The 21952-nt window shown below is 30.6% G+C and overlaps 12 protein-coding genes and 3 non-coding genes across 15 annotated transcripts; 3 read left to right on the forward strand and 12 right to left on the reverse strand.

Moving 5' to 3' along the window:
* Positions 1–295: 295 nt before the first annotated feature.
* On the reverse strand, positions 296–2149 carry NAEGRDRAFT_71327 (uncharacterized protein; the record flags this gene model as incomplete). The annotated part of the gene is made up of 1 exon (XM_002673453.1): positions 296–2149. One exon carries the CDS (start codon positions 2147–2149, stop codon positions 296–298), a length of 1854 nt encoding a protein of 617 aa, XP_002673499.1.
* A 190-nt stretch (positions 2150–2339) lies between these two features.
* On the reverse strand, positions 2340–3508 carry NAEGRDRAFT_71328 (rho family GTPase; the record flags this gene model as incomplete). The annotated part of the gene is made up of 3 exons (XM_002673454.1): positions 2340–2739; positions 2795–2964; positions 3014–3508. The coding sequence occupies 3 exons, from the start codon at positions 3506–3508 to the stop codon at positions 2340–2342; spliced, it is 1065 nt and encodes a 354-aa protein (XP_002673500.1).
* A 105-nt stretch (positions 3509–3613) lies between these two features.
* Positions 3614–3685, forward strand: NAEGRDRAFT_t509. Its single transcript has one exon. It is a non-coding gene; the product is annotated as a tRNA-Pro (tRNA).
* Positions 3686–3770: 85 nt separating this feature from the next.
* Positions 3771–3842, reverse strand: NAEGRDRAFT_t521. The gene has a single exon. It is a non-coding gene; the product is annotated as a tRNA-Met (tRNA).
* A 235-nt stretch (positions 3843–4077) lies between these two features.
* NAEGRDRAFT_71329 (uncharacterized protein) lies at positions 4078–4485 on the reverse strand (the record flags this gene model as incomplete). Its single annotated transcript, XM_002673455.1, has 1 exon — positions 4078–4485. The coding sequence occupies one exon, from the start codon at positions 4483–4485 to the stop codon at positions 4078–4080; it is 408 nt and encodes a 135-aa protein (XP_002673501.1).
* Positions 4486–5107: 622 nt separating this feature from the next.
* NAEGRDRAFT_71330 (uncharacterized protein) lies at positions 5108–5944 on the forward strand (the record flags this gene model as incomplete). The annotated part of the gene is made up of 1 exon (XM_002673392.1): positions 5108–5944. The coding sequence occupies one exon, from the start codon at positions 5108–5110 to the stop codon at positions 5942–5944; it is 837 nt and encodes a 278-aa protein (XP_002673438.1).
* Positions 5945–6098: 154 nt separating this feature from the next.
* On the reverse strand, positions 6099–7223 carry NAEGRDRAFT_71331 (uncharacterized protein; the record flags this gene model as incomplete). Its single annotated transcript, XM_002673456.1, has 1 exon — positions 6099–7223. The coding sequence occupies one exon, from the start codon at positions 7221–7223 to the stop codon at positions 6099–6101; it is 1125 nt and encodes a 374-aa protein (XP_002673502.1).
* A 369-nt stretch (positions 7224–7592) lies between these two features.
* On the reverse strand, positions 7593–8495 carry NAEGRDRAFT_51515 (uncharacterized protein; the record flags this gene model as incomplete). The annotated part of the gene is made up of 1 exon (XM_002673457.1): positions 7593–8495. The coding sequence occupies one exon, from the start codon at positions 8493–8495 to the stop codon at positions 7593–7595; it is 903 nt and encodes a 300-aa protein (XP_002673503.1).
* A 397-nt stretch (positions 8496–8892) lies between these two features.
* On the reverse strand, positions 8893–10851 carry NAEGRDRAFT_71333 (uncharacterized protein; the record flags this gene model as incomplete). The annotated part of the gene is made up of 1 exon (XM_002673458.1): positions 8893–10851. One exon carries the CDS (start codon positions 10849–10851, stop codon positions 8893–8895), a length of 1959 nt encoding a protein of 652 aa, XP_002673504.1.
* A 142-nt stretch (positions 10852–10993) lies between these two features.
* On the reverse strand, positions 10994–13090 carry NAEGRDRAFT_71334 (uncharacterized protein; the record flags this gene model as incomplete). Its single annotated transcript, XM_002673459.1, has 1 exon — positions 10994–13090. One exon carries the CDS (start codon positions 13088–13090, stop codon positions 10994–10996), a length of 2097 nt encoding a protein of 698 aa, XP_002673505.1.
* A 1284-nt stretch (positions 13091–14374) lies between these two features.
* On the reverse strand, positions 14375–15030 carry NAEGRDRAFT_71335 (uncharacterized protein; the record flags this gene model as incomplete). Its single annotated transcript, XM_002673460.1, has 2 exons — positions 14375–14748; positions 14901–15030. The coding sequence occupies 2 exons, from the start codon at positions 15028–15030 to the stop codon at positions 14375–14377; spliced, it is 504 nt and encodes a 167-aa protein (XP_002673506.1).
* Positions 15031–15133: 103 nt separating this feature from the next.
* On the reverse strand, positions 15134–18147 carry NAEGRDRAFT_80900 (uncharacterized protein). Its single transcript, XM_002673461.1, has 2 exons — positions 16504–18147; positions 15134–16474 (listed from the first exon to the last, which is right to left on the reverse strand). Exons 1-2 carry the CDS (start codon positions 17479–17481, stop codon positions 15176–15178), a joined length of 2277 nt encoding a protein of 758 aa, XP_002673507.1. The 5' UTR covers positions 17482–18147; the 3' UTR covers positions 15134–15175.
* A 243-nt stretch (positions 18148–18390) lies between these two features.
* Positions 18391–19770, reverse strand: NAEGRDRAFT_51519 (uncharacterized protein; the record flags this gene model as incomplete). The annotated part of the gene is made up of 2 exons (XM_002673462.1): positions 18391–18835; positions 18890–19770. 2 exons carry the CDS (start codon positions 19768–19770, stop codon positions 18391–18393), a joined length of 1326 nt encoding a protein of 441 aa, XP_002673508.1.
* Positions 19771–19802: 32 nt separating this feature from the next.
* Positions 19803–21615, reverse strand: NAEGRDRAFT_80901 (rabGTPase-activating protein; the record flags this gene model as incomplete). Its single annotated transcript, XM_002673463.1, has 2 exons — positions 19803–20365; positions 20454–21615. 2 exons carry the CDS (start codon positions 21613–21615, stop codon positions 19839–19841), a joined length of 1689 nt encoding a protein of 562 aa, XP_002673509.1. The 3' UTR covers positions 19803–19838.
* Positions 21616–21856: 241 nt separating this feature from the next.
* NAEGRDRAFT_t510 lies at positions 21857–21929 on the forward strand. Its single transcript has one exon. It is a non-coding gene; the product is annotated as a tRNA-Lys (tRNA).
* The last annotated feature ends 23 nt before the right edge of the window (positions 21930–21952 follow it).

A 21952-nucleotide genomic window follows, 5' to 3' on the forward strand; every position in this document is an offset into this window, starting at 1 on the left:
AATCGTATCATTTCCAATTATTCCACTATTAACTTGTTAATTAACTTGAATGGAGGAGGAAAGAAAAAGAAGAGAAAGAAGAAAATAGCCATGGTTCCACCTGAAAAACATCACAGACATGTTAATGTTCCACTTGCACCCATTTCCAAAAATTATTATGAATATAATTCAGAATATGGAACTATTTCTTGTAATAGAATGGTGTGTAAAAGATGTGGAGCTGGTTGTTTGATGGCAGCTCATATTGATAGATATTACTGTGGTAAATGTTATTTAACGCTGATAATTAATTGAGTTATACGTCATTTTTTTCACAAATTCTCTTGTAAATTGTTCTTAAATAATGATTTTCAATAATAGTAGAATTATAAATGCTAATTCGTATTTTAGGAGCATTTGGATCATCTAATATATGCTCAATAAGATTTAATAATCCATATTGAATAATGCTATGATATGGTTTTTTAAAGCTGATTACAGGAATATATGGTAACAAATTCGTGAACTCTAAAGATTTTTCAAAATCTAATAAACTAACAAGTCCAAGTAAATAAGATCTCTTTTCTATTGATACAAATTTCATATATTCTTGAATATTTGTTAATAATTTATCCAAATTAGGAATATTGTAACCCATACGTATATATTCAGCAACTAGGGCAATTAAAATTTTTGCATTCTTTTGTGAAATATTATTATTTGCATAATTGAAAAAGTATTCATAATTTTGTAAATTTGGATCAATTCTTTCAATATCATAATAAATTCCATGTAATATAATTTTTGATATGATTGGTGAACTTGTATAATTGTCCGTTGATTTGAGATATAGATGAAAGAAGTTTAAATACTTTTTCTTGATATCAATATATTTTGGTTTTTCTTTTTCACATAAATATTGATATTCATCAAATAACCAAGAACCGAAACCTCCCCAATATATTGGTTCCATCTTTTCAAGTTGTTCCATAAGTTTAGGGGTAAATTTTGAAGCACTAAATGAGTTTGATGTCAAGTTAGACAATGTCATTGAAATTGATTCAAGTTCATCATTGTTAAATTCATGAACAAAATCTAAAATACGAAACAATATTCTACTGAAATCTTTTGAAAAGAGGTATAAAGATTCCAAATGAAGATGAACGTAACTCACTAGAGATATTGCATCAGTCTTATCTTCAATCGCAAAACAGTTACCAACTTGCAATACTAAACTAAACAGAGAGTCACCCTCGTCGTCATAACTTACTACTACTCTGTTTACTTCAGCCAGTAAATCACTATTTTGACCAAGTGCAAATGCAATTTTCTGAATAGATCTTGGCGCATTCTTACATATTAGATTTAGAAGGAAGACCAATTCTTCTAATTGAAGATGATATCTTTTCATATGATTTAATGCCATTTCTCTAACTTCTAATGTTTCATATTCATCACTAATAATATATTCAAGATCTATAATATTAATTCCTTCATTTGATCCTCTTAAATTTGCAATGGTAAATAATTTTTTGAATTCTTGAGTTCTTAATTCACATTTTTCCATATTTACAAGTCTATCTAATTCTAAAGTAAAATGTTTAGCTGAAGATCCCATAAAACCTATCAAGAATAACATTACGAATCTATCTTCAATACTAGCCCTCTTATATAATAATCTAAAGAGTTCATAACTATCAAATATAATTGTACGATCATGCATTTCATTGTTTGTAATAAATGCGTCAGAACAAAATCCTTTAAATAATTCACACTCCTTCTCTCCCCAAATAGGACATTCCAAAGATGAATGTTTCCAATACTTTTCATCAAAATGACTTAAAAATATTAATAAAGTCAAGAATCTCTTCTCTACTGATAATACACATGGCCCTACTTTATAACTAATAAAAATTGTGTAGAAAATCCAATAAGGAACTTGAGATTTAAACTTGATCAGTGGAGGACATTTTTTCAATGAACTTTCATCTAAATAATCTCTTAATAAAATTGTTGCCAAATCTTCAAATACATAACTTGATGCATTAAAATCTTCAAATTGAACAGAACTCAATTCAAATGCAATGTATTTAAATAAATTTGCTAAATCATTTCCCTCCGAATATTCATACTTGTTGAATGTTTCTTCATCTTCCTTAGGATAATTCATTTCATCACATAACTTAGAATAATAAGAAAATGTTCCATCATCACAGAAAAAATCCTTTTCTTCAAACGATGCTCGAATGACACGTCGGAAATTATCATCAGTAAGTTGGATCATTTTTTTTAATTAAAATCTAAAAATTAATAAAATTAGATTGTAATCTTGTTGTAAAATATATGATTAGAAAATCTTTTTACATTAGTTGACAATTCTTTTTCTTCTTCTTTGGGAATAATTCTCTTTGATTGTAATAAATAAGCGTTTTGGCAAAAATCTCTGCCAACTCTTTTGTGTTTCCCTCTCCAGTTATTGCTGAACTTTCAACATAGGTACAACAACCTGTAGAACGAGCCATCAATTCTCCTTCACTGAAACTAATTGGTGTTGTAAAGTGTTGAAACTTCAACTCTTGGAGAACTTTTAAACTTTTCCTCAAATCAACCTTACATCCTATTAAAATAATTGGAATGTCTGGGTTGTAATGCCTAATTTCTGGTATCCATTTGTGTTGAATATTCTCAAAACTATTAGTAGAAACTGTACTAAAGCAAGCACAAAATAAATCAGTTTCAGGATAACTCAGCGGTCTTAGTCTGTCATAACTATAATTCAACTTTTAAAAAGAGTATATAACCTTTCAGTACTTACTCTTCCTGACCTGCCGTATCCCACAAATAAAATTTAGAAATCTCAATGTTATTATAATGGTATGAAATGGTAGAAGTATCAAATGGAAGGTTGTAATATGTAGGTGCATCACCAAAATCCAAATAGTGAATTAACCATGTTTTTCCAACTGATCCATCACCATTAAATATCTGCGTGAATTTGAGTACTCTATCTACATTCAGCTGAAAAACAACTTACAATCTTTTTATGATTTGACTTTTGTCCTTCTGTGCAAGATTCCTTAGTCAAATCCACACCTTTCAAAGGTTCCAAATGTTTCTCCTGAATAGTTGATTTAATTTCCTCAAAATGCTGATAGAGTTCCTCTTTACTGGAACGTATTTTGGCAACTTTTCTTCGTTCTTCTACACTTTCCTCAATTTCCTTTTCTACTTTTTCCTTTAATTCCAAGAATGTCTTTCTAAAATTGTTTTCCAAATGTAAATATGGGTCATATAATTTATCCATTCTATATCTATTGTAAGATTTTGGAGCAGAATTTGTAGGATCATGTTTTTTAGTATCTTCCGATGTGAGTCTCTGAATTTTCTTTCTCACATATTCCTTTTGATATTCATCCCGAATTAATAAAGAATTAAACGATCGAGAAACCAAACTAAAAGTCTCATGTACAAAAATGCAATCCAAAAAACTGAAAATCACTCCAAACTCATCCTCATTGAGTGATTGCATTTTTTTCTGATAAACTTTACAAAATAACATGAAATCGTTGATTACCATCCCTTCTCAACAAGCAAATTTACAACACAGAATAATAAATACTGATTGTAAGAGTAAGGGACCATGGTCTAGTGGTATGATTCTCGCTTTGGGTGCGAGAGGCCGTGGGTTCGATTCCCACTGGTCCCCATTCCCTTTTAAATTGATTGTGTTTTTGCCTTAGTTCACTAAATTTATTAATAGATACAGGTAAATCCCAAAATTGTAAAATGAATAGCAAATCTAGGTTTCGATCCTAGGACCTATGGGTTATGAGCCCATCGCGCTTCCACTGCGCCAATTTGCTTCTTGTTTCTATCCTCAAATAATTTTGGTCTTTCAAACTATTTAATGCATATATAAAAAGCTGCAATAGACATCTTCCTCAATATTTTAATAAGAGAATAATTTTGAATGAATCACTTTCATAATGAAGTAACCCTTCTTCAACACCTCTCTTCCACAATTTTCATCAATAATTTACAGCTGGGAATTGGATTGAAAAGATTTATTTCTAATATTATATCCAGATTTATTCAACATTACAAAATATTACCAATTAGAATGAAAATCATTGCAATGAACGAAACTGTAGCAGTGGATGCAGAACTGGTGTTTCCTGAAATTCCATTATTACACATATCAGTTGAGCAGCAAACAACATCAAAGTGAGGAGAACTCTTTGCCTTAATAGAAGAACATTCAGTACTAGTCATCTCACCAAAAGCATTCATCACACCATCCATTGCAACTTTATAACTATAACAGACATGATTAACTTCTGAAGTGGTAATTGTTGTTAAATTCAAAGTGGATTGATTGATAATACCAATGAAAATGCCATTGTAGCATTTGAGAGCTTCGGAGACATGAGAAATCAATAGTATCACACCCATCATGGCAATAAATGTGAAAATGAATGAGGAAGTGTAATTTCTCTTGAGAAACATGTTAGCGATTTGTTTTTTGAAATAAATGGATTAAGCAGTAGGGATTGAGAATTTAAGGTTATCCGTATAGTTCAATACACACTGTTTTGAAATCTAATAAGCAACCGTTGGAGTGGATAAATTCGTTGGGGTTAAATGGAAAGATGAAAGAACCTGATTTTTTACAACCTATACGGTTCAGTATCCAGTGGCACCGTAGTAACCCTGGTGTTTCAAACACTAGGGACATTTTTATCAATGGGGTATATTGCTTATGTAAACAGTTTCCAGAAATGTGGGCTCAACTCGTTGAATACAAAAATTCTATTGACTAAGCTAAAAAGCTATTTTTCAAGCTAGATTGTGGTGTTTAAATCAATGAATCCAATAATGAAATCAATCAACAATTAATGCGAAACAATACAACGACACTGGTGGAAATTCTTGAGAAAAAATCGAGTTTTTTTAAAGTTTAGTCTTTTTCAATATGAGACAACTATTTTCGTCAAGAATATCAGAATTTTTTGTAAGCTACTTCCAGTACAAAAGTGATTGTGCTTAAAGGTCTGTTTTTGTACTATTGTTATGACAGCAGATTCTCGTGAGATAGGGTTCCAGTTGGCGAAAACTTTAAAAAATAAAAATGTCCAACTCAACCATTATCTCACTGGTAGTGAGTAGCATGCTCCTTCACTTAACTTTGGTGCATGCTCTGAATGGCTACAATGTTGAATCAAAAGATAATGCAAGGATCACTGTTAATAGTGGAGTTTATTCAATTTCCTTCTCAACACTGAACAATTGTCCACTAACGTTAGGTCACCTTAGATATGGTAATTTTCTGGATTTATACGAGTTACCAACCTCCATTCCGAGTACTTTCAAAGTCATTGCAAATAATGTCTCCTCTTTTTCTAGTTCTGAACTCTATTCATTCACATTTTTAACTTATTTTGTGCTATTCAATAACGAATCTAAACCTTGTTATGCTGATACATTTAGTGCAACAATGGAAGTGAATTTATTGACCAATTCATCTAGTTCATTTACACTTCCGTATTTTGTTACTACAACCTTTTCAATTGATGATTATGGTAGTAATTATGACAAGTTAATAATTGTGAAAAATACGCCTAGTTCTTTATCATTGGCTTTTGCTTATGAAATTTTAACTGAACGAAGACCAATTACTCCATACGAAATGGATAATAATTACGAAATGAATAGTAATTATCCTCTTAACATTAGATTAGAAAAAACGATAACAAGCACAACATATATGTATCTAAAATGTACTACTGTTTCTGGTTGTCCAATTTCTTTATCTCTTGGCATACGTAATAAGGATTATACTGAGGCAATTATTGGATCTTTGGTTGGTGTAATTGTTCTAGCAGTTATTGTTGTGATTGCATGTGGATTGGCACTCATTATTTGGAGAGTAAGACGTTCAAAATATTCACCAGTGATTGGAAATTAGAGATTGGAAGAAAATTTTGTTGAACTGATTCAGATCACATTCATTCTCAATTGTTTCACAATAAATCTTAATAATTTATGGACAAATATAAGAATCAATCAGGAGTCAATGGTTTCTAATATTAATTTAATCCGAGGCTATTTATTTACTAGAATCATCCCTGTGTTAGTGAGTTTAGTTGATTTACAAATTCTGAAAATGTAATTTCCTTTCTAAAACTCAAAAATCCATGAACTTGTTGTTTCCATTCACGAATTTCAATTCTTTTTTCATTAGTTGACTTGTTAATTACATCTCCAAATAATTGACCTTCATCTCTTAATACATCATATTCAGCTAACCAAATAAATCCTTTTGGAAATTGAGAATAAAATTGAGAATTACTTGTTGGATCAATTGCACTCATAATTGAAAGAAATGGATTTAATTTTGCATTCTCAATTGAAGTATTAACTCCAATTAATTGTTTCCAAAACATATCAACCATTGGTGCATTAATAATTAATCCACTATCTCTATATTTAGTAAGTGATTGATATTTCGAATCAGAATTTTCATAAATTTCAGTTGCTGGATAAATTAATGCTTGATGTGTAATTTTTGGAATATTCTCACTTTCTATAATATTCTTTTCTAATGAAAATATTCTAATTTGTGTGTGAATAGACAAGTGACCACCAGCAGAATCTCCACAAATAGTTAACTGATTAATATTTCCATTATATTTCTTAAAATTCTTTCCAATCCAACAAAGTGCATTTAAGCAATCATTTAAACATGCTGGAAATACATGTTGTGGAGTTTTTCTATAATCAACACTAATAACAAGATAATTATTATTCGAAACATGTCTACAAAAATCATCACTTGTATCAATACTTCCAAACATCCATCCACCACCATGAATATACATTAAAATAGGATATCCTTCTTCTCTATATTGTTTAGGTTGATAAACTCTAATAATATATTCGGATAATTCAGAACTTTCTTTTAAATATAATTCTGAAGAATTTGCATCAAAAGATAGTGGAATAGTTTCAATTCTCAACAAATCGCTTTCAATTACTCGATGAATGGGCGAAACTTTTACATCTAGAACTGATAATTTACTTCCTAAACTTTTAAAAGCAGTTTTTATAAGTAAATTTGCAAGTAAAATTTTAAAATTCACTCCTGGAAATTCAAGTTTTTGCATAAACAAACGAGCACCAAGCCAGGTGAAAAGGGCACTTGCTGTACCAACAGCAGAATACACAGCTAGTTGTTGTGGATGCATTTTGTTTGATACTGTTTTACAACAGTTCCATTACATTGCAAATTTTGTTGACATTTAAGCGGACAACTAGCACCGTTGTCCGCTTCATAGGATTTCGATCCAACCATTTTTAATATCAAAATCAAAGAAATTGATTGATTACAGTCTTTAGTAAGGTGTTGAATTATCTATCAAACTGACTGAATTTCTTAATATCGAAAATTATTATTTGATTTGATGTGAGAATGGTTTGAGCTTTGAGGGTTGATCCAAAACCAGTTTAGTTATTGATATTTGAACAGTCAGTGTAAATTCATCAAATTCAAACTTGATACAGACATCAAATATGGAGAAATAAACGAGTTAAAACTTGCATTTATGGAAAAATTTTTATTCCAAGTCACCTCTAATCTTTAGAATAATCTTTCCACTATTCTTATTTTGTTCCATATGTTCATGAGCTTGAATAACTTGATCCATATCAAAGACTGTATCAACATTGGCAACTAGTTTTTTAGTTTCAAAAGCATCCTTAATGTAATCTTTCAATTCTTGAACAAGTTGTTGCTTATAGAGAGGAGATCTACTTCTCAAAGTACTATATTGAATACGAATTCTCTTTCTCAACATTAATCCTAAATCAATAGTAGCGCTGGTTCCTCCCATTGTTGCAATTCCAATAATAGTGGCATCTAATCTGGCAATTTGTAAATCTTGTTCCAAATAGGTATTTCCACCAATTGGATCTAGAATATAATCAATGAGTGGTGTAACACCACTTTCAGAATCATTGGTCAAGATTTTTGAAAGTTTTTCACTCCACTTTGGATTTTCCTTATAATTTACATAATGAGTAGCTCCGTATTGTTTACAAAATTCACCCTTCTCATCACTTCCACAAGTAACACAAATGTTCTTACACAATCCACTCAATTTACACAATTGAATCAATGCCAATCCAACACCACTTGCACCACCATGAATCAAAACATTGAGATTTCCCTCAAGTTTTTCATGTAATCTTCCAATTTTGAAGAAACATTGAAATGCAGTCAAGAAAGCTTCTGGAATTGCAGCAGCTTCCTTCAATGAAATTCCATTACAATGAAACATTTGACTTGTAGTAGCAATAACATATTCAGAATATGCACCTCCTTCAACAAGACAATAAACATAATCTCCAACTTTGAATTGACCATCAGTGGATGTTTCTTGTCCATTGGAAAACTTTTCAATAATACCCGAAACTTCTAATCCAATAATTGGACTATTACCAGGTTGTAATGGATACATTCCATTTCTTTGTACAATATCTACATTAATCATTAAATAATTATTAAATATTGTGATTAATACATTAATTATCAAATTAATGATCGGAATAAAACATCATCAATTTAATCAAATATTAGCCATTAAATATTATTACAATTAATATTTAATATATTTAATAAAACATACCAGTACGATTCAAAGCAGCATAATAAACTTTAATCAAGGCTTGAGTATTACCAACTGCTGATTGTTGTTGTTGTTGTGATGAAGGTGGTGCAGAAAATTCAGGAATTGGATATTCATTATCAATGTATAAATCTTTGGCTGATTTGGTGATTGGTTGACGAACTTGAACAACTCGTTGTTGACTCATTTTTTTTAATACACTTTACAATATTAAATATATAATACTTTATTAAGCAAGTTTCTTCCAATTTTGATAAGCATTCTGCACAGCATTAAAAACAGTGTTCAATTCAAATGTAATTAATTCACTCTCCTCTTGGGTTAACAAATCATTCTTCAATAGTGGTGATTGATCTGTGTGAATTGTAAAAATTACTTTTTTGTAAACTTTCAATATTTCAGGTCGTTCAGCAGTTGTGCAAAGTAAAAGTGAAGCATGATCTGCCTTATTTGTATGATATTTCTCAATGACATAGTTCAATACTTGTCGAAATGTTTTAAATTTACAGAAATTTAAAATTTCTTCTTCGATTTTGTCTTTCTTTTCTTTTAGTTTCTTTTGAGTTTCGGATAGTTTCAAAAGAGATAATCTTGGCATTTCACATTCGCTTGGAATAACTTGAATTTCATGTGAAAATTCTTTCAATTTCTTTGATTTGTGAATTAATCTTAAAGTGTAAATTCCAGACCATTCTGGAATAAATTCACAAGAATAATGAGATTCGTCCGCTGATTTCTTACATTGTAATTTAAACTTGTTTTCATTAATTAAATTATGATATTCTTCATTTTCTGTTTTAAATGTAAATTCCAATTCCAGATTTTCAATATTTTGAATTTCATTTCCATAAATATCCAATGGTTTAATCTTGATTATTGTTGAATTCAATGAAATTACATGTTTCAAATCGGGTAAATTAATAATTTCAATAGTATGAATTGAAGATGGTATAATATTACAAAATAATCGATTATCAATAGATGAAATATTTTCACTTTCTAACACTCCGATTGGTATTAAACTTTCTGTTTTTTCATTTTTGTAAAAAACTTCAATTTCCAATTGACTTATTACAATACTTTCAATAAAAAAGTTAATTAATTGATCTTCCATTGAATAGTTCACTTGAATTCTTTCATTTTCTTCAATAATACTTTCTTGCAAACTCCATTTCCATCTTGATCTGGAATTCTTTTCAAAGAATTGTAAAATTACATTTTCAGGATTAAACCCCAAAAGAGTTGTATTTCCAAACATATCTTTCAAGTTCATTGTAATTTTACAACTCTCTCCTGCACCTATTTCAATTTGAGATTTCCCATTCTCAAAAGAAACAAAACTATTCTTAAATGAAACTGTTGATGAATGAAATTCCATGTCAAATTTCATTTCACAACATGTTCTATATTGAATATAACTCAATTCCAAGCAATAATTTCCACTTTCATTAGTTGTACATGCAAAAACTGAAATATTTTGAGAATGAGAAATCAAATCACATTTTTGAACTTTTCTATTCTTTTTCATATCTGTAAAATACCCGCTACTCTTATAAAGTATTGCATTCCATATTGTTTCTTCACTATTAATTGGATTACCGAAAATGTCAAATGTTTCCATTGAGAAATGAAATGGAATTCCAACATTGGCATTCAGTTTTTTAGAATCTTCTTCCAAAATATTATCTGAAATGATCTTAAATTTACAAAATTTCTCTGAAGGATATAATAAATTACTTCTTTTCAGTATAGAATAAGTAAATTGTATCACAAATGAATAATAGGTTAATTCATTCTCAAAATGGTAATAAATTGGAGAGTCCATTCCTTGAATGAGTATTGAAAATCCCTTTAAATCAGGTGTTACATCTGAATCTTCATTAAAATTCAATTCCTTGATGGATTTTAGTGAAATTTGTTTTTGATGATCAATTAAAATATTTTCACTTTCTATATTTGTATCTATTTCTAATGATCTTTTATGAGGTTTCCCATTAATATTCTTCTTCCATACAGTATATTGTTGTGTTTCATTAGTAGAAATGTACTGTTTCATCAATTCTTTCAAGTAATTATTCAATTCTAAACTCCAATCATTATTTGTAAATTGAACCTTGACCTTGTTTTCCTTTTGTGGAATAATAATACTGGATGTCTTTTTTAATTTCTTCAAATTCTTGTTGCTCATTTGTTGAGTACTAGCTAAATAGTTCCGAGAGTGAATGTTGTTTGGTTATTTTTTTCTTTGATTTTTTAACCATTATTGTTCAATTTCGAAAATGAAAGTTGTTTCAGAATTGAGTTTCAATGTGGAAATGAAAAAATGAAATTTACTGGGATATCATATTTGAAGGATTAATGTACATTAAAACAACTAAATCCAATAATTCTTGAACAAAATTAGAAAGTGTAAATTCCTTTGTGTTTTCTAACAGTGAAAATTCAATAATTTTTGGAAGTTTGATTGAATCATTATCGCTCAATTCAGAATAAACATGTGAGAATGCACTTGACCATGTAATATTAGCTATTTCTGAAGTGAGAACCAAAGATGAATAGTAGAGAGTGTGAAGTGGTGTGAAATGTTTCATTTCCACCAATCTCTCAATGTCAAGCAGAGAAAGGGCACTGAATTTAACACCCAGAAATTGGATTCTACCGACAATGATGTTTACATGGTCTGGATTATCTACAAAGAATCCTTGAAGTCTATTACTAAGAATTTCATTCAAAAGAGTTGAATCTCTGCAATCTTGAACGAATCCTCTTTTGAGCAATAAAGTGAATAAATTCTTAAAGTTGTCTAATAAAACATCGAATTGACCAATAGTTTCGGATGGATTCTTTTCATGTAGTATATCTAAATCTTTCAAGAATAAATAAAATTGCTTGCAGAGGGCATGGATTAATGAGTATCTAACTGATTTGATAATTTCAAATTCATTTCCATCAAATAAGTAATTAATGAATTTTGATTGATTTCCATAATCTAATCTATTATCAAATATACTATTAATGAGCTCATTTCCAGTATTTTGTTTGATACACAATTCTAATAATTTCTTTGACTCTTCCAATCTATTGTAATGTTGAGAAAAAAACTTTGACACATCCAAGCGTGTTAATTGATAGATTATATCTCCATTAACAATTGATTCAAAAAGTTGCTTCTTTTCATCCACATTGGATATTAATGAAATCAATCCATACTCCCCCAATTCTACTTTTACAGACATTTTCTTTCCTGCAGATTTTATGGATTCACCCAATTCAAATAAAGAACCAAATAAACCTCTTATATTTGAAGAATCCAATTTAAACTCAATGACATCGGTAAATCCATCAATAATATTAGTATGTGGATACTTTTTTTCACAAATGGTTTCGGCGAGTAAGAAATTGAATACTGTTGCAACAAAACTACCTTCATTAGAAATCTTGTGCATTCTATTTGATTGGATCAAAGACAGAATTTCAGAAATGTCCTTCATAACATTTGATTGAAAATTGTCTTCTTTCAAATGTTTAGCAACTGCCAACTTGTAAAAATAACAAGCAACATTGATAATAGGAATGAACGTTTCCCTCTTCTCAATTAAGGCCTTTAACGGGGTCATTCTAGACCTGAATGAAATATCTGTTTTAGAAAAATAACTAAACATCATATCCAACTCTATTATTAAACTGTTGCAAGCAGTTTGTGTGAAATAGGAGCAGTTTTTAAAAGTATTACAGAGTGCAATATTATATGCTTGATATCTAATAGCATTATCTGCAACTTGCTCTTTTGCAAATTCCAAACTTTTGACTGCTCCTTCAAAATCTCTAAACAAGTGCACTGTTTCTGTAGTACTTCTTGTTCTCTTGTTTGTATAAAGATTGAAATACTTTTCATCTATCTTCAACAAGTATGAATTCAATCTTCCAGAGCCGAAATAAGGAGATAAATTACTCCCACCTGAAGAAACAACTCTCTTCCAAGCCTGTAAAAATACCAATTTAGGATTATCATCCTTCTTTAAATGTTTAGTATGTTTATAATGTGTTCCTCTTTTGTATAATAAACTACAGCCTTGAATTTCCTTAATGAAACTTCCAAAATTACTCAAATCCTTCTTATTTTTAGACTGAAATTGAAATTCTTCCAATAATAAATAAATCAAATGTTTCCAGAACCAATCAAATTCATGAGTGACTTTGTAAATATAAGAATTTGACAGAAATAAATTTAAACATTCTCTCAAATCATCCTTAAATACTCCATAACTTAAAATCATCATCCACTCAATAGATGAGAGCTGAGTAATTGGAGCAAGCTTCTTCCGATTAGAAACGTTAGCCTTCTCCAACAAGGTGGTTAGAGATTCATTGACCGGAGAAAGTTGATTCGGATCAAGTGTGGAGTTGTTATTTGCTTGTTTGCTCATATTATCGTTGACTGGATAATGGATCAAATAAATATTGTACGAGTAGAAGTAGCCTACTTTGATTTGTTTTTTTTGATTTTTTAATGTGATCAAAGTTCATTCCCAAATGCTGCTTGCAACAAAAACTCCCGCCAAAACCGTTCTTGCTACAGTAAGAATCTAGATCCATCCTTTGATATACTTTTGGTTGACCAAAATAACTTGTTGTGTCATGTTCTCCTTTAAAAAAAATGAAACAACGCAAACAACGAGTTGTTGTTGGCAAAAAGACAAAAATTTGTGATTTGAATGACGACATGTTCCGAGTAATTTATCAATTTCTGGTCCATAATTGAAAGAAGGTTTTGTTAGACAATGAGAACTTGTAAATATCAACAATGTCCAGAAATTGATAAATTACTCGGAAATGAATAGAAAGGCATTTGAAGGAAGAAGGAGAGACGTTCTTTCATTTCCAATAAATGAAGTTTACAATCCAATAACTTTTTCAATGATTCCTTACCAACCAAAACTTCATTCAATAATTCAAAAATATCATTTTAACACTCGTGAAGAAATTGAATCTATTGAAATACCACAAGATTACAATACGACTGACCTATCTGTCATTCTGGTTGGACAAGCAGGTTCTGGTAAAAATACAATGAAATGTAAGATTGCAAAGGGAACATATGGGTTTATGCCAGATTGTGAACCTGAAGAGTTGAATTTAGAAAATGGTCATAAAATTACATTTTACACAAGGTCATGAAGAGTAAGTTAGTAGTCATAAGTTTGAATTCTTACGCCCTTTTTAAGATATGATCAATTAAGAGCCTTTTCCTATTCTCATTATCCCACACAATTAGATTTGATATTTCTATGCTATTCATTTATTAGAAATGATTCATTATTGGAGTTGAAAAGAAAATATATCAGAGAAGTTAATCATCATCTGCCAAATGTTCCATGCATATTGGTGGGAAATAAAGTTGAATGGAGAAATGATAAAGATTATATTAGAAAGATGAAAGAACAGAATACAGAATTCATCACCTATGAAGATGGTTTAACAATGGCAAAACAGTTGGGATGTTTATCATTTATTGAAACATCGACACCAGAAAGTAAAGACGAACCTGGAATTGGTTTACAAAATATTGGAATGTTTATTAGAAAGCTAATGTATGCAAGTCAGCTACCCAAGAACCACAAGACAAATGAGAATATCCCAAAAAAGAAATGTATAATTCAGTAATAGATTTCAAGCTCAATAATTTATTATGTTGCATAAACAAATATGAATTAAGGTCTAATTAACATGGCACATGAATAATAACTCATACCAATAGTAATAATTAAACCTAAAAGAGAAACTCCAATAAAAATACCTCCAATTAATGACAGAATGAAAGCGTATGCAGTTTGTACAGAATTTACACTAACTTTTGGTGATTCATAATTTTCATAAAAAGTATTGACATAACAATCAATGGTTTTTCCACTTGTATATGAATATGCTTGATCTGATGATGAAAAGTATTCAGTTGTTAATGATTTTCCTAAGAGTGGAACATAAACTGTTAATTGACAATTTGTTGTACAACTTTTTGAAGCAACTTCCTTTACATTACAAGAAACTAGTTTAGTTAAAGAATCGGCATCTGGTTTTTCACTTGCTATTATTATATTAGAAAAATGTATAATTTAAAATGTGTGATGATAGTGATGATAGTGATGATGAATATTATTGTATTTGTTCATAATTATTAACAGTTAGTTATTAGAAAGTGATGATCAATTTTATCCGAAACTTTAAATTGACACAAACCTCCAAGTATTATAATTCCAATAAAAACACCAAGTAGCGAAACAGCTAACATGAGTGCCACACATAAATTGAGACAAAATTTAGCAGTACTTTTAGCCTTCTTCTTTCCTTGTGGATTTACAATTGTCATTTTTTTATTTCTTTTTAATAGTGATCGATGATAGACAGCGTTTAAAATGTCAGATAATGATGTTTCACTTTTGGTGAGACAATTAGATATCAAGCAACAGTTTAATTTCATGTACATTTTATTAAGAAGAATTTAAAATCACAAATTAATCAAATAGTTCAACGAAAAATTGATCTACATCACTAGGTTGGTGGTTGGCAGCAAATGATAACTGAGAAGGATTAATTGGTTGTGGTTGGTGTTGTTGTGGAATTGATTGTTGTGATTGTTGAGGTGGAATTTGATGTTGAGGAATTGAAGATTGGGCAATAAGGACTTGAGGAATTTGTGAAGGAACATTCAATTGTACCATTTGCATTCCATGATCATTTGGTTGAGAATTTACAACACCTCCATTTAATGCTGTAAAGTAAGCATAGAGATCTTGTTGTTGCTGTTGAATCATTTGATATTGTTGAAGCATTGTTTGTAAATGATTCGATTGTTGTGCAGAGTAATTATAATTTGAGCTTTCTCCATAATCACTTGATTCAAAATATTTTCTAAAGAGGAATTCTCTTTCATGTGGATAACAAAGTTCAATAAAATTACAAAGCAATTTCTTTCTGTCTGGATCTGCCATGTTTTGGAAAGTTTCTGTAATATTCTTAATCTTTTCTTCAGTATTAACTGGATGTTGAGAACTACTTGATGCAGCACTACTACTACCAGATGTACTTGGAGCAGTTCCTAATAATGAAGGATCAACAAATCCACCATTATTCTTATATAAACTTTCTAATAATTCATCAATGGCTTGAGTGGCTGCTTGATTTTGATGTGGAGCCACTTCAATAGTGGATCCATTATTAGATCTTGCAATATGATGATAATTTGGAATTGCATCTTCATTTAGAGGTTCTTTCATCCTCTTATGATTTGTTGGAGATGGTTCACCTTCCATTTCATCCTCACCAGAATCATCTTCATCAACTCCTCTCTTTCTCTTTGATTTAATACCAGGTTTTACAATTGGTTTCTTGGCTCTAATAGTAAAACTTGGAGAAATTAAACAACAACACAAAACTGCATTACTATTAGCAGATGTTAAATCTAAAGGTTGTTGCTGTTGGAATGGATGATATGGTGTTGAATTATTTAAAGTATAAAGATAGACAACCATACGGAATTTCTTTCCTTCTTGTTTGTAACTGCAAATATTATACATGAAAGGACCTATTGTAACAGTACTCTTACTTGTAGATTGATAATTGAAAAAGCTTTCATTATTAGTAATGACTGGTTCATCATTTTTCTTATCGTCTTCATCTTCTTCATCTTGCTTTTTCTTCTTCTTCTTTTTACCATCTTTTGATTTTTGTGACAATACTTTTTGTCCATCTTCATAGTTTAAATCAATGTGAGCCATCACATTTTCTTCCCGAATCATATTTCCAACTTCTTTCTCTTCTTACAATATTTAAATTGTGGTACTTTAAGTTTCCACTTTTGTCTTTTATCTTCATTGAACCATTGTGCAATCCAACCATCATCATCATCCATATATTCAACAATTGGTTGATCAGCTGTAGCAACACCACTTGCTTTAACTGCAACTGGTTTTTCAACTTGTGGGCTTGAAGTAACAGCAGATGATGAAGCAGTACGAGGAATGTGACCATGTGATTGATAATGATCATCTTGGAGATTACTACTACTTGTCGAATGTTTTGTTGTGTTCGTTGCTGCTGTAGTTGGATAATGACTCATTGAATGATGGTGATGATTAGAACTTGAATTTAAAACTGTTGTTGGAATGGAAAAACTTGGAATTGTTTCACCCATAGATTGAAGAACCATTGCTTGTTGTTTTTCAGATGATCCATTCATACTAATTGATCCATTATTATTAGAATTGGTTGATAATTGTGGATAGGCTGATGAACTTAGGGATGGGAGAGAAAAATTAGGTGTTGAAAGTGATGGATAATTCTGGGAATTTGCCTGCTGTTGTGGATTCATATTGAATAAAGAAGGAAGAGGTCCTTGTTGATTCATATTTTGTTGTTGTTGCGAATTTATAAATAGTGTAGGATCAGAGGCAGCTACTGAAGTACGTGCTTGTTGATAACTCATTTGATTATTATATACAATTTGTTGTTGTTGTTGATGTTGTTGTTGGGTAGGTGTTGAAAAAGTAGGACTTGATTGGAATAATGTCGATTGCAATGTAGAAGGACTGGTTATATTAAAGAATGATGATTCCAATGGCAGTGAAGTTGCCGAAGCCAATTGATGTTGTTGTTGATGACCAAAGGCAGCTAAACCAAGCAATGAATTTGTAACACCACTATTGTTGCTACTGATTGATATCGTTGAAGTAGCACCACCAAAATTTGTACTATTCGTTGTAGTTACCGAAGTAGGAGTTAGAGGAGATGTTTGTTGTCTTTCTTTCAATATCTTCTTCATTGATGAAACGTCTTGATCCGGTGTGTGACCTCGTTAATTACTGCTGTGTTGTGGTGGATTATTGCAAGGGAATACCGTTGAAAATTAACAATCTTCTAAATGAAACTAAAAATAGTCTGTTAGAAGGAAAAGGACAATTTGCGCGCGCAATGAGAAGGAAGGGTTTTTCTTTTGAGCGAACTAAATTATTATCAAACTTTTTGTCAACCAAGAGAGAAAGGATGCAATATTTGAGTTGTTGTTGTTATTGAAGCTCTAGATTGTCCAAACAATTATTATTACTGTAACAACAAGCTTGGAGTGAAGAGAGAACTTCAATTGTGTGATGATAATATATTACTTGTCGGTAGATATCACAAAGTATTTTGATGGTGGAAAATGCAAAGATAATGATGAGTAAAATCTTGCAATTACTTGATGATATTAATAAATACTAGTATGTTGATAGTCCTTCGGAAGAGATGTCCAAGTTGGGTGGATATTTTGGACAAGTCCTATTATCGTAATTGATGTGCAGTAGATATTGAGCCTTGCGGAATGCAAATTAATATCTATTGTGAAATATTTAGACTATTCCAAAGGAAAATCAAAGAAGATGGAGATTTAAAAAAGCAATACGTGGTAAAACAATAAATTGTCAGTACTTTCTCGGACGCAAAGTTTTCCGATATTGTTTGGCAGCAATTTTTTTCTTCTAAAATGCTTCCACTTTATTTACAACAGTTTTCAAAATGAACACATCAAGATGTTATTTGTACTTTCAGCTAACAGAAATGTGTTAAGGTTGTGTGTGGATTCAACTGCACACATTGTGCAGTAACGAGGAAACAATGTAGAGGTAGGCAATGTTGCTCTTCTTCTTTCCATAATTATTGTTGTTACTTGAACGATTCCAAATATTAGAAAAAATTATTTTCTTTTGTTTGTTGAGGTCTTTACAGAATTTCTTCTCATTGATGTGGTGCTTGAGGACCTTTGAGTTATGGTTGTTGTACTCTTGGAGGATTTTCTAGGTGATTGCTTCTTCTTTTCGTCGTGTGAAATTTGAGGTGATGAATTATCTTTGATAGTAAGAGGTTTTGGAGGGGAAATCAAAGGAACATCAGGAAGTGGTACATGTCTTGTCTTGATTTCTCTGTATTTAGCACCCTTTTCAGGGAGGAATGATAGAATTTCTTCTTGTATCTCTTTAATACCATTCATTTTCTTGGACGAGACAACAATCATTTCTTCACACGTATGATTAAATGGTCTTACCCTAATTTGATTAATCAAATATTCATACTGCTTGGCTATTTCATCATCGTATAACAAATCACATTTGGTGAGAATGATTTGATTCTTGATTTTGTTTCTGAATGTTTGAAAAATAATTATGAATATCATGTTGAAGGTCATATAAACTTACTGATTGAGAAATGTGAGGAATGAATAATCAGTTTCTTTAAATCCATGTCTTGCATCAATAAGAATGAAAACTCTTCTGAGCTTGGATGCTGTAAGTAAAAAGTTTCTAATTTGTTCTTGCCATTCTAGTCTCTTTTCTTCTTCAGCAAATGCAAAACCATATCCTGGTAAATCGACAATATTGATGGCATCCGATAATTGATAGCAATTGAGACTTTGAGTTTCACCTGGTTTGCTACTAACTGCAGCTTTGCCTCCTTTACCCGTTTTAGTGACTAGTGCATTAATTAAACTACTCTTTCCAACATTGGATCTTCCAGCAAAGACAATTTTTGGAAGTGATTGATTCATATTTTCCAATTGAACTCTTTTCAAAAATTTAGAGGAAAACAATTTTGGATAATTTTCATTAAGCTCAATTGTTTTTTCCTTTTCACCATGTTTTCTTTTACCAACAGATGCTTTATCCACTTTAATAATAACTGAAGATCTTGGTTCAATTTTCTTTCTTGATTCTGGAACAACATTTTGAATAAGTTTAGTACTCAAAAGGTTTTTCTGTTCTGCTATTTTCTTTTCAGAATTTTTAGTTTGGGCTAATTCTTTCCATTTATGCACTCTTTGAACATCTTGAAGTTTTTTCTCTGTTTTTGATAATTTAGTTATTGTAGAATCGGAGTGATTAATTGTTGTTGGTTTTGATGGCTTTTTGAAATTTAAAATCGAACATGTTGAAAAACTTGTTGAATTATTTTCCATAATTTTCATCATTGTCCATATTGATTGGTTTGTGCTCTGTTGTTGAATGATTTTTCGGAAAGTTGATGATGGTTGTTGCATCAAACAATTTCCAAGCTTTATGGTGTTTATCATGGTCTTCATTTTTTTCAATCAATTATAATAAAATTGGTTTTGCAATTTAAAGTTTTATTACAAATTTGGGAAATAAATTAATTGAGGTGGTTGTTACCATCATAGAGAACTTTTAACATGTAAGCTTGTGATAAGAGAAGTTCCATCTCATTAAAAGTCCAGGTACGAGTTGGTAAATGTTGAAGGAACATGACCATTTCTGCAAAGTCCATCTTTTGAAGTCTTTCACTCCACGTCTTGAGGAATGCTGCACAAACATAAGTGTGGAAATTTTCAAATTCATCACCTTCTGCAATATAAGCATCAAACAATTTTACAACAAGTTTAAGTGATAATTCTCTCATTAATAAACAATTCATCCATCTGAATGAGAATTGAATAAATTCTAATCCGTTCGATTGTAAATGATTAAATAGAGATTCATCAATCTTTTGAATAATTTCTTCGAGTTTGTTAACCATTCTTTGAATACCTGGTTGAGCAAATGTATAGTGATCTTGAATGAAATCAATGAATTGTGTAAAACACCAAAAACTATCACATTCCATATGTTCCATAATTTCATTTGAAATTGTATCAGGATCACAAGTTAAAATATCACATTCTATTCATGATTATCATCATATAACAAAATACATTACAAATAAATAAAAATTATTCAAAATAAGTTATTAACTATTAAAACTACTTACTCATAAAATCATATAAAAATACACTCATAAATGGTGTCACAAGATCATTTAAACCTTGTACATATCCACTGGCTGGATGTCTAATACTCCATATATATAAAATTCTTTCCAAGGCTTGCTGTATTCTTGGATTTTGATAAAGTTGAAGATCTGGATTTGTTCTAATTACATCAATATGAATTTGTTTTTGAAGAGCAGTTTCTTGTTCTGTTTTTTGTAAATGTTCTTCATTATAATACTTGGACACGTAATCAAGGTATTCCTTTCTTTTTCTATTTATAATTTGTTCGGTTCTTTCTCTATTCAATGGCATGTAACCAAGAAGAATTTTCCATACAACTGCTCTCACAGATGAAGGTATTCCTCTCCAACTTAATTTCCGTAAATTTTCAATATCGATATCATCGTTAGAGTTTAATATTTGTCTGAATTTTTCTAATTTTGATTCAGAAACACCTTCATCATCACTCAGATAATTACTAATATTTCCAGAGTTTCTAATTACAAATGTATTTCCTGCTGATGAAGAATTTGAACCATTATCACTTCCGATAGACATTCTTGGGCCTTCTTCAAAAGGATCATAAACTTTAGATTTTTCAGAGAGTGAATCATCTTCTGATGTTGTTATATTCGAATTTTGAGGGAAAACACCAACAATTTGTTCGGAAATGGCTTCTATTGGGAAAGAAGCTCCTCTAACTTTTGATATTGTTCCTGGTTTTGGTGTTGTTCCCTTCTTCTTTTGCTTCTTTTGAAGTTGTTTTTGTTTTTGTTGGTAATAGTCGGGAGTATTTGTACTCCCAACAACATTACTAGTATTTGGTGTTGTTATTGTACTATTACTACTACCTATATTATTAACAGAATTTGAATAATATTGTCCAGTTGTACTTGTACTATTATTATTACCTCCACCAGAAGGAGTTAAAGTAGAAGGAGATGTAACTGTTGATGACGAAGAGGTTGGTGTTGGTGGAGTTGATGATTTAAAGTATTTGGAAATTTTAGAGAGAAAACCATCACTACTTGGTGATGATCCAATCCCTTGATTGGAAAATGTTCTAGTATGCCCTTGAGGATTAGAACCTGTGTTTGTTGTTGGATCAATGCTCACGTCATCCGAAGGGGATAATACAGATGAATGAGCCTGTAAAGACATTTTTTAATAATATTAGTGGGTAAGTAGTTGAGATGATTAATAAACGGTTACTTTTCATAAAAGTTCTTCGAAAGTACTTCATAATATTAAAGAGTTATATTATTGTTTCTATTAAATGTATCATTAAGGTTTAATGGAATGTTAATGTTTAATGATTTTCTTGTTTGGAAAATGGTAGATTATGCAAAGATTTTCATCTATTTCAATGATAGAATGAATACAAAAATAATGTTATCGACTAGCCCCGCTAGCTCAGTCGGTAGAGCGTTGGACTTTTAATCCAACGGTCGTGGGTTCGAGCCCCACGTGGGGCGGCTTCGTTTTTGTAATGCTTCAT

Source organism: Naegleria gruberi (genome assembly GCF_000004985.1).
Source record: "Naegleria gruberi genomic scaffold NAEGRscaffold_46, whole genome shotgun sequence".
Taxonomy (NCBI): domain Eukaryota; phylum Heterolobosea; class Eutetramitea; order Acrasida; family Naegleriidae; genus Naegleria; species Naegleria gruberi.

Excerpts from the sequence above, each read along its gene's own strand:
- NAEGRDRAFT_80900 (XM_002673461.1), bottom strand. The coding sequence starts at position 17,481 with ATGAAGAAGATATTGAAAGAAAGACAACAAACATCTCCTCTAACTCCT. Across the intron at positions 16,475-16,503 it reads GACAAAAGTGGAAACTTAAA|AAAGAAGTTGGAAATATGAT; the intron begins GTACCACAATTT and ends TTGTAAGAAGAG.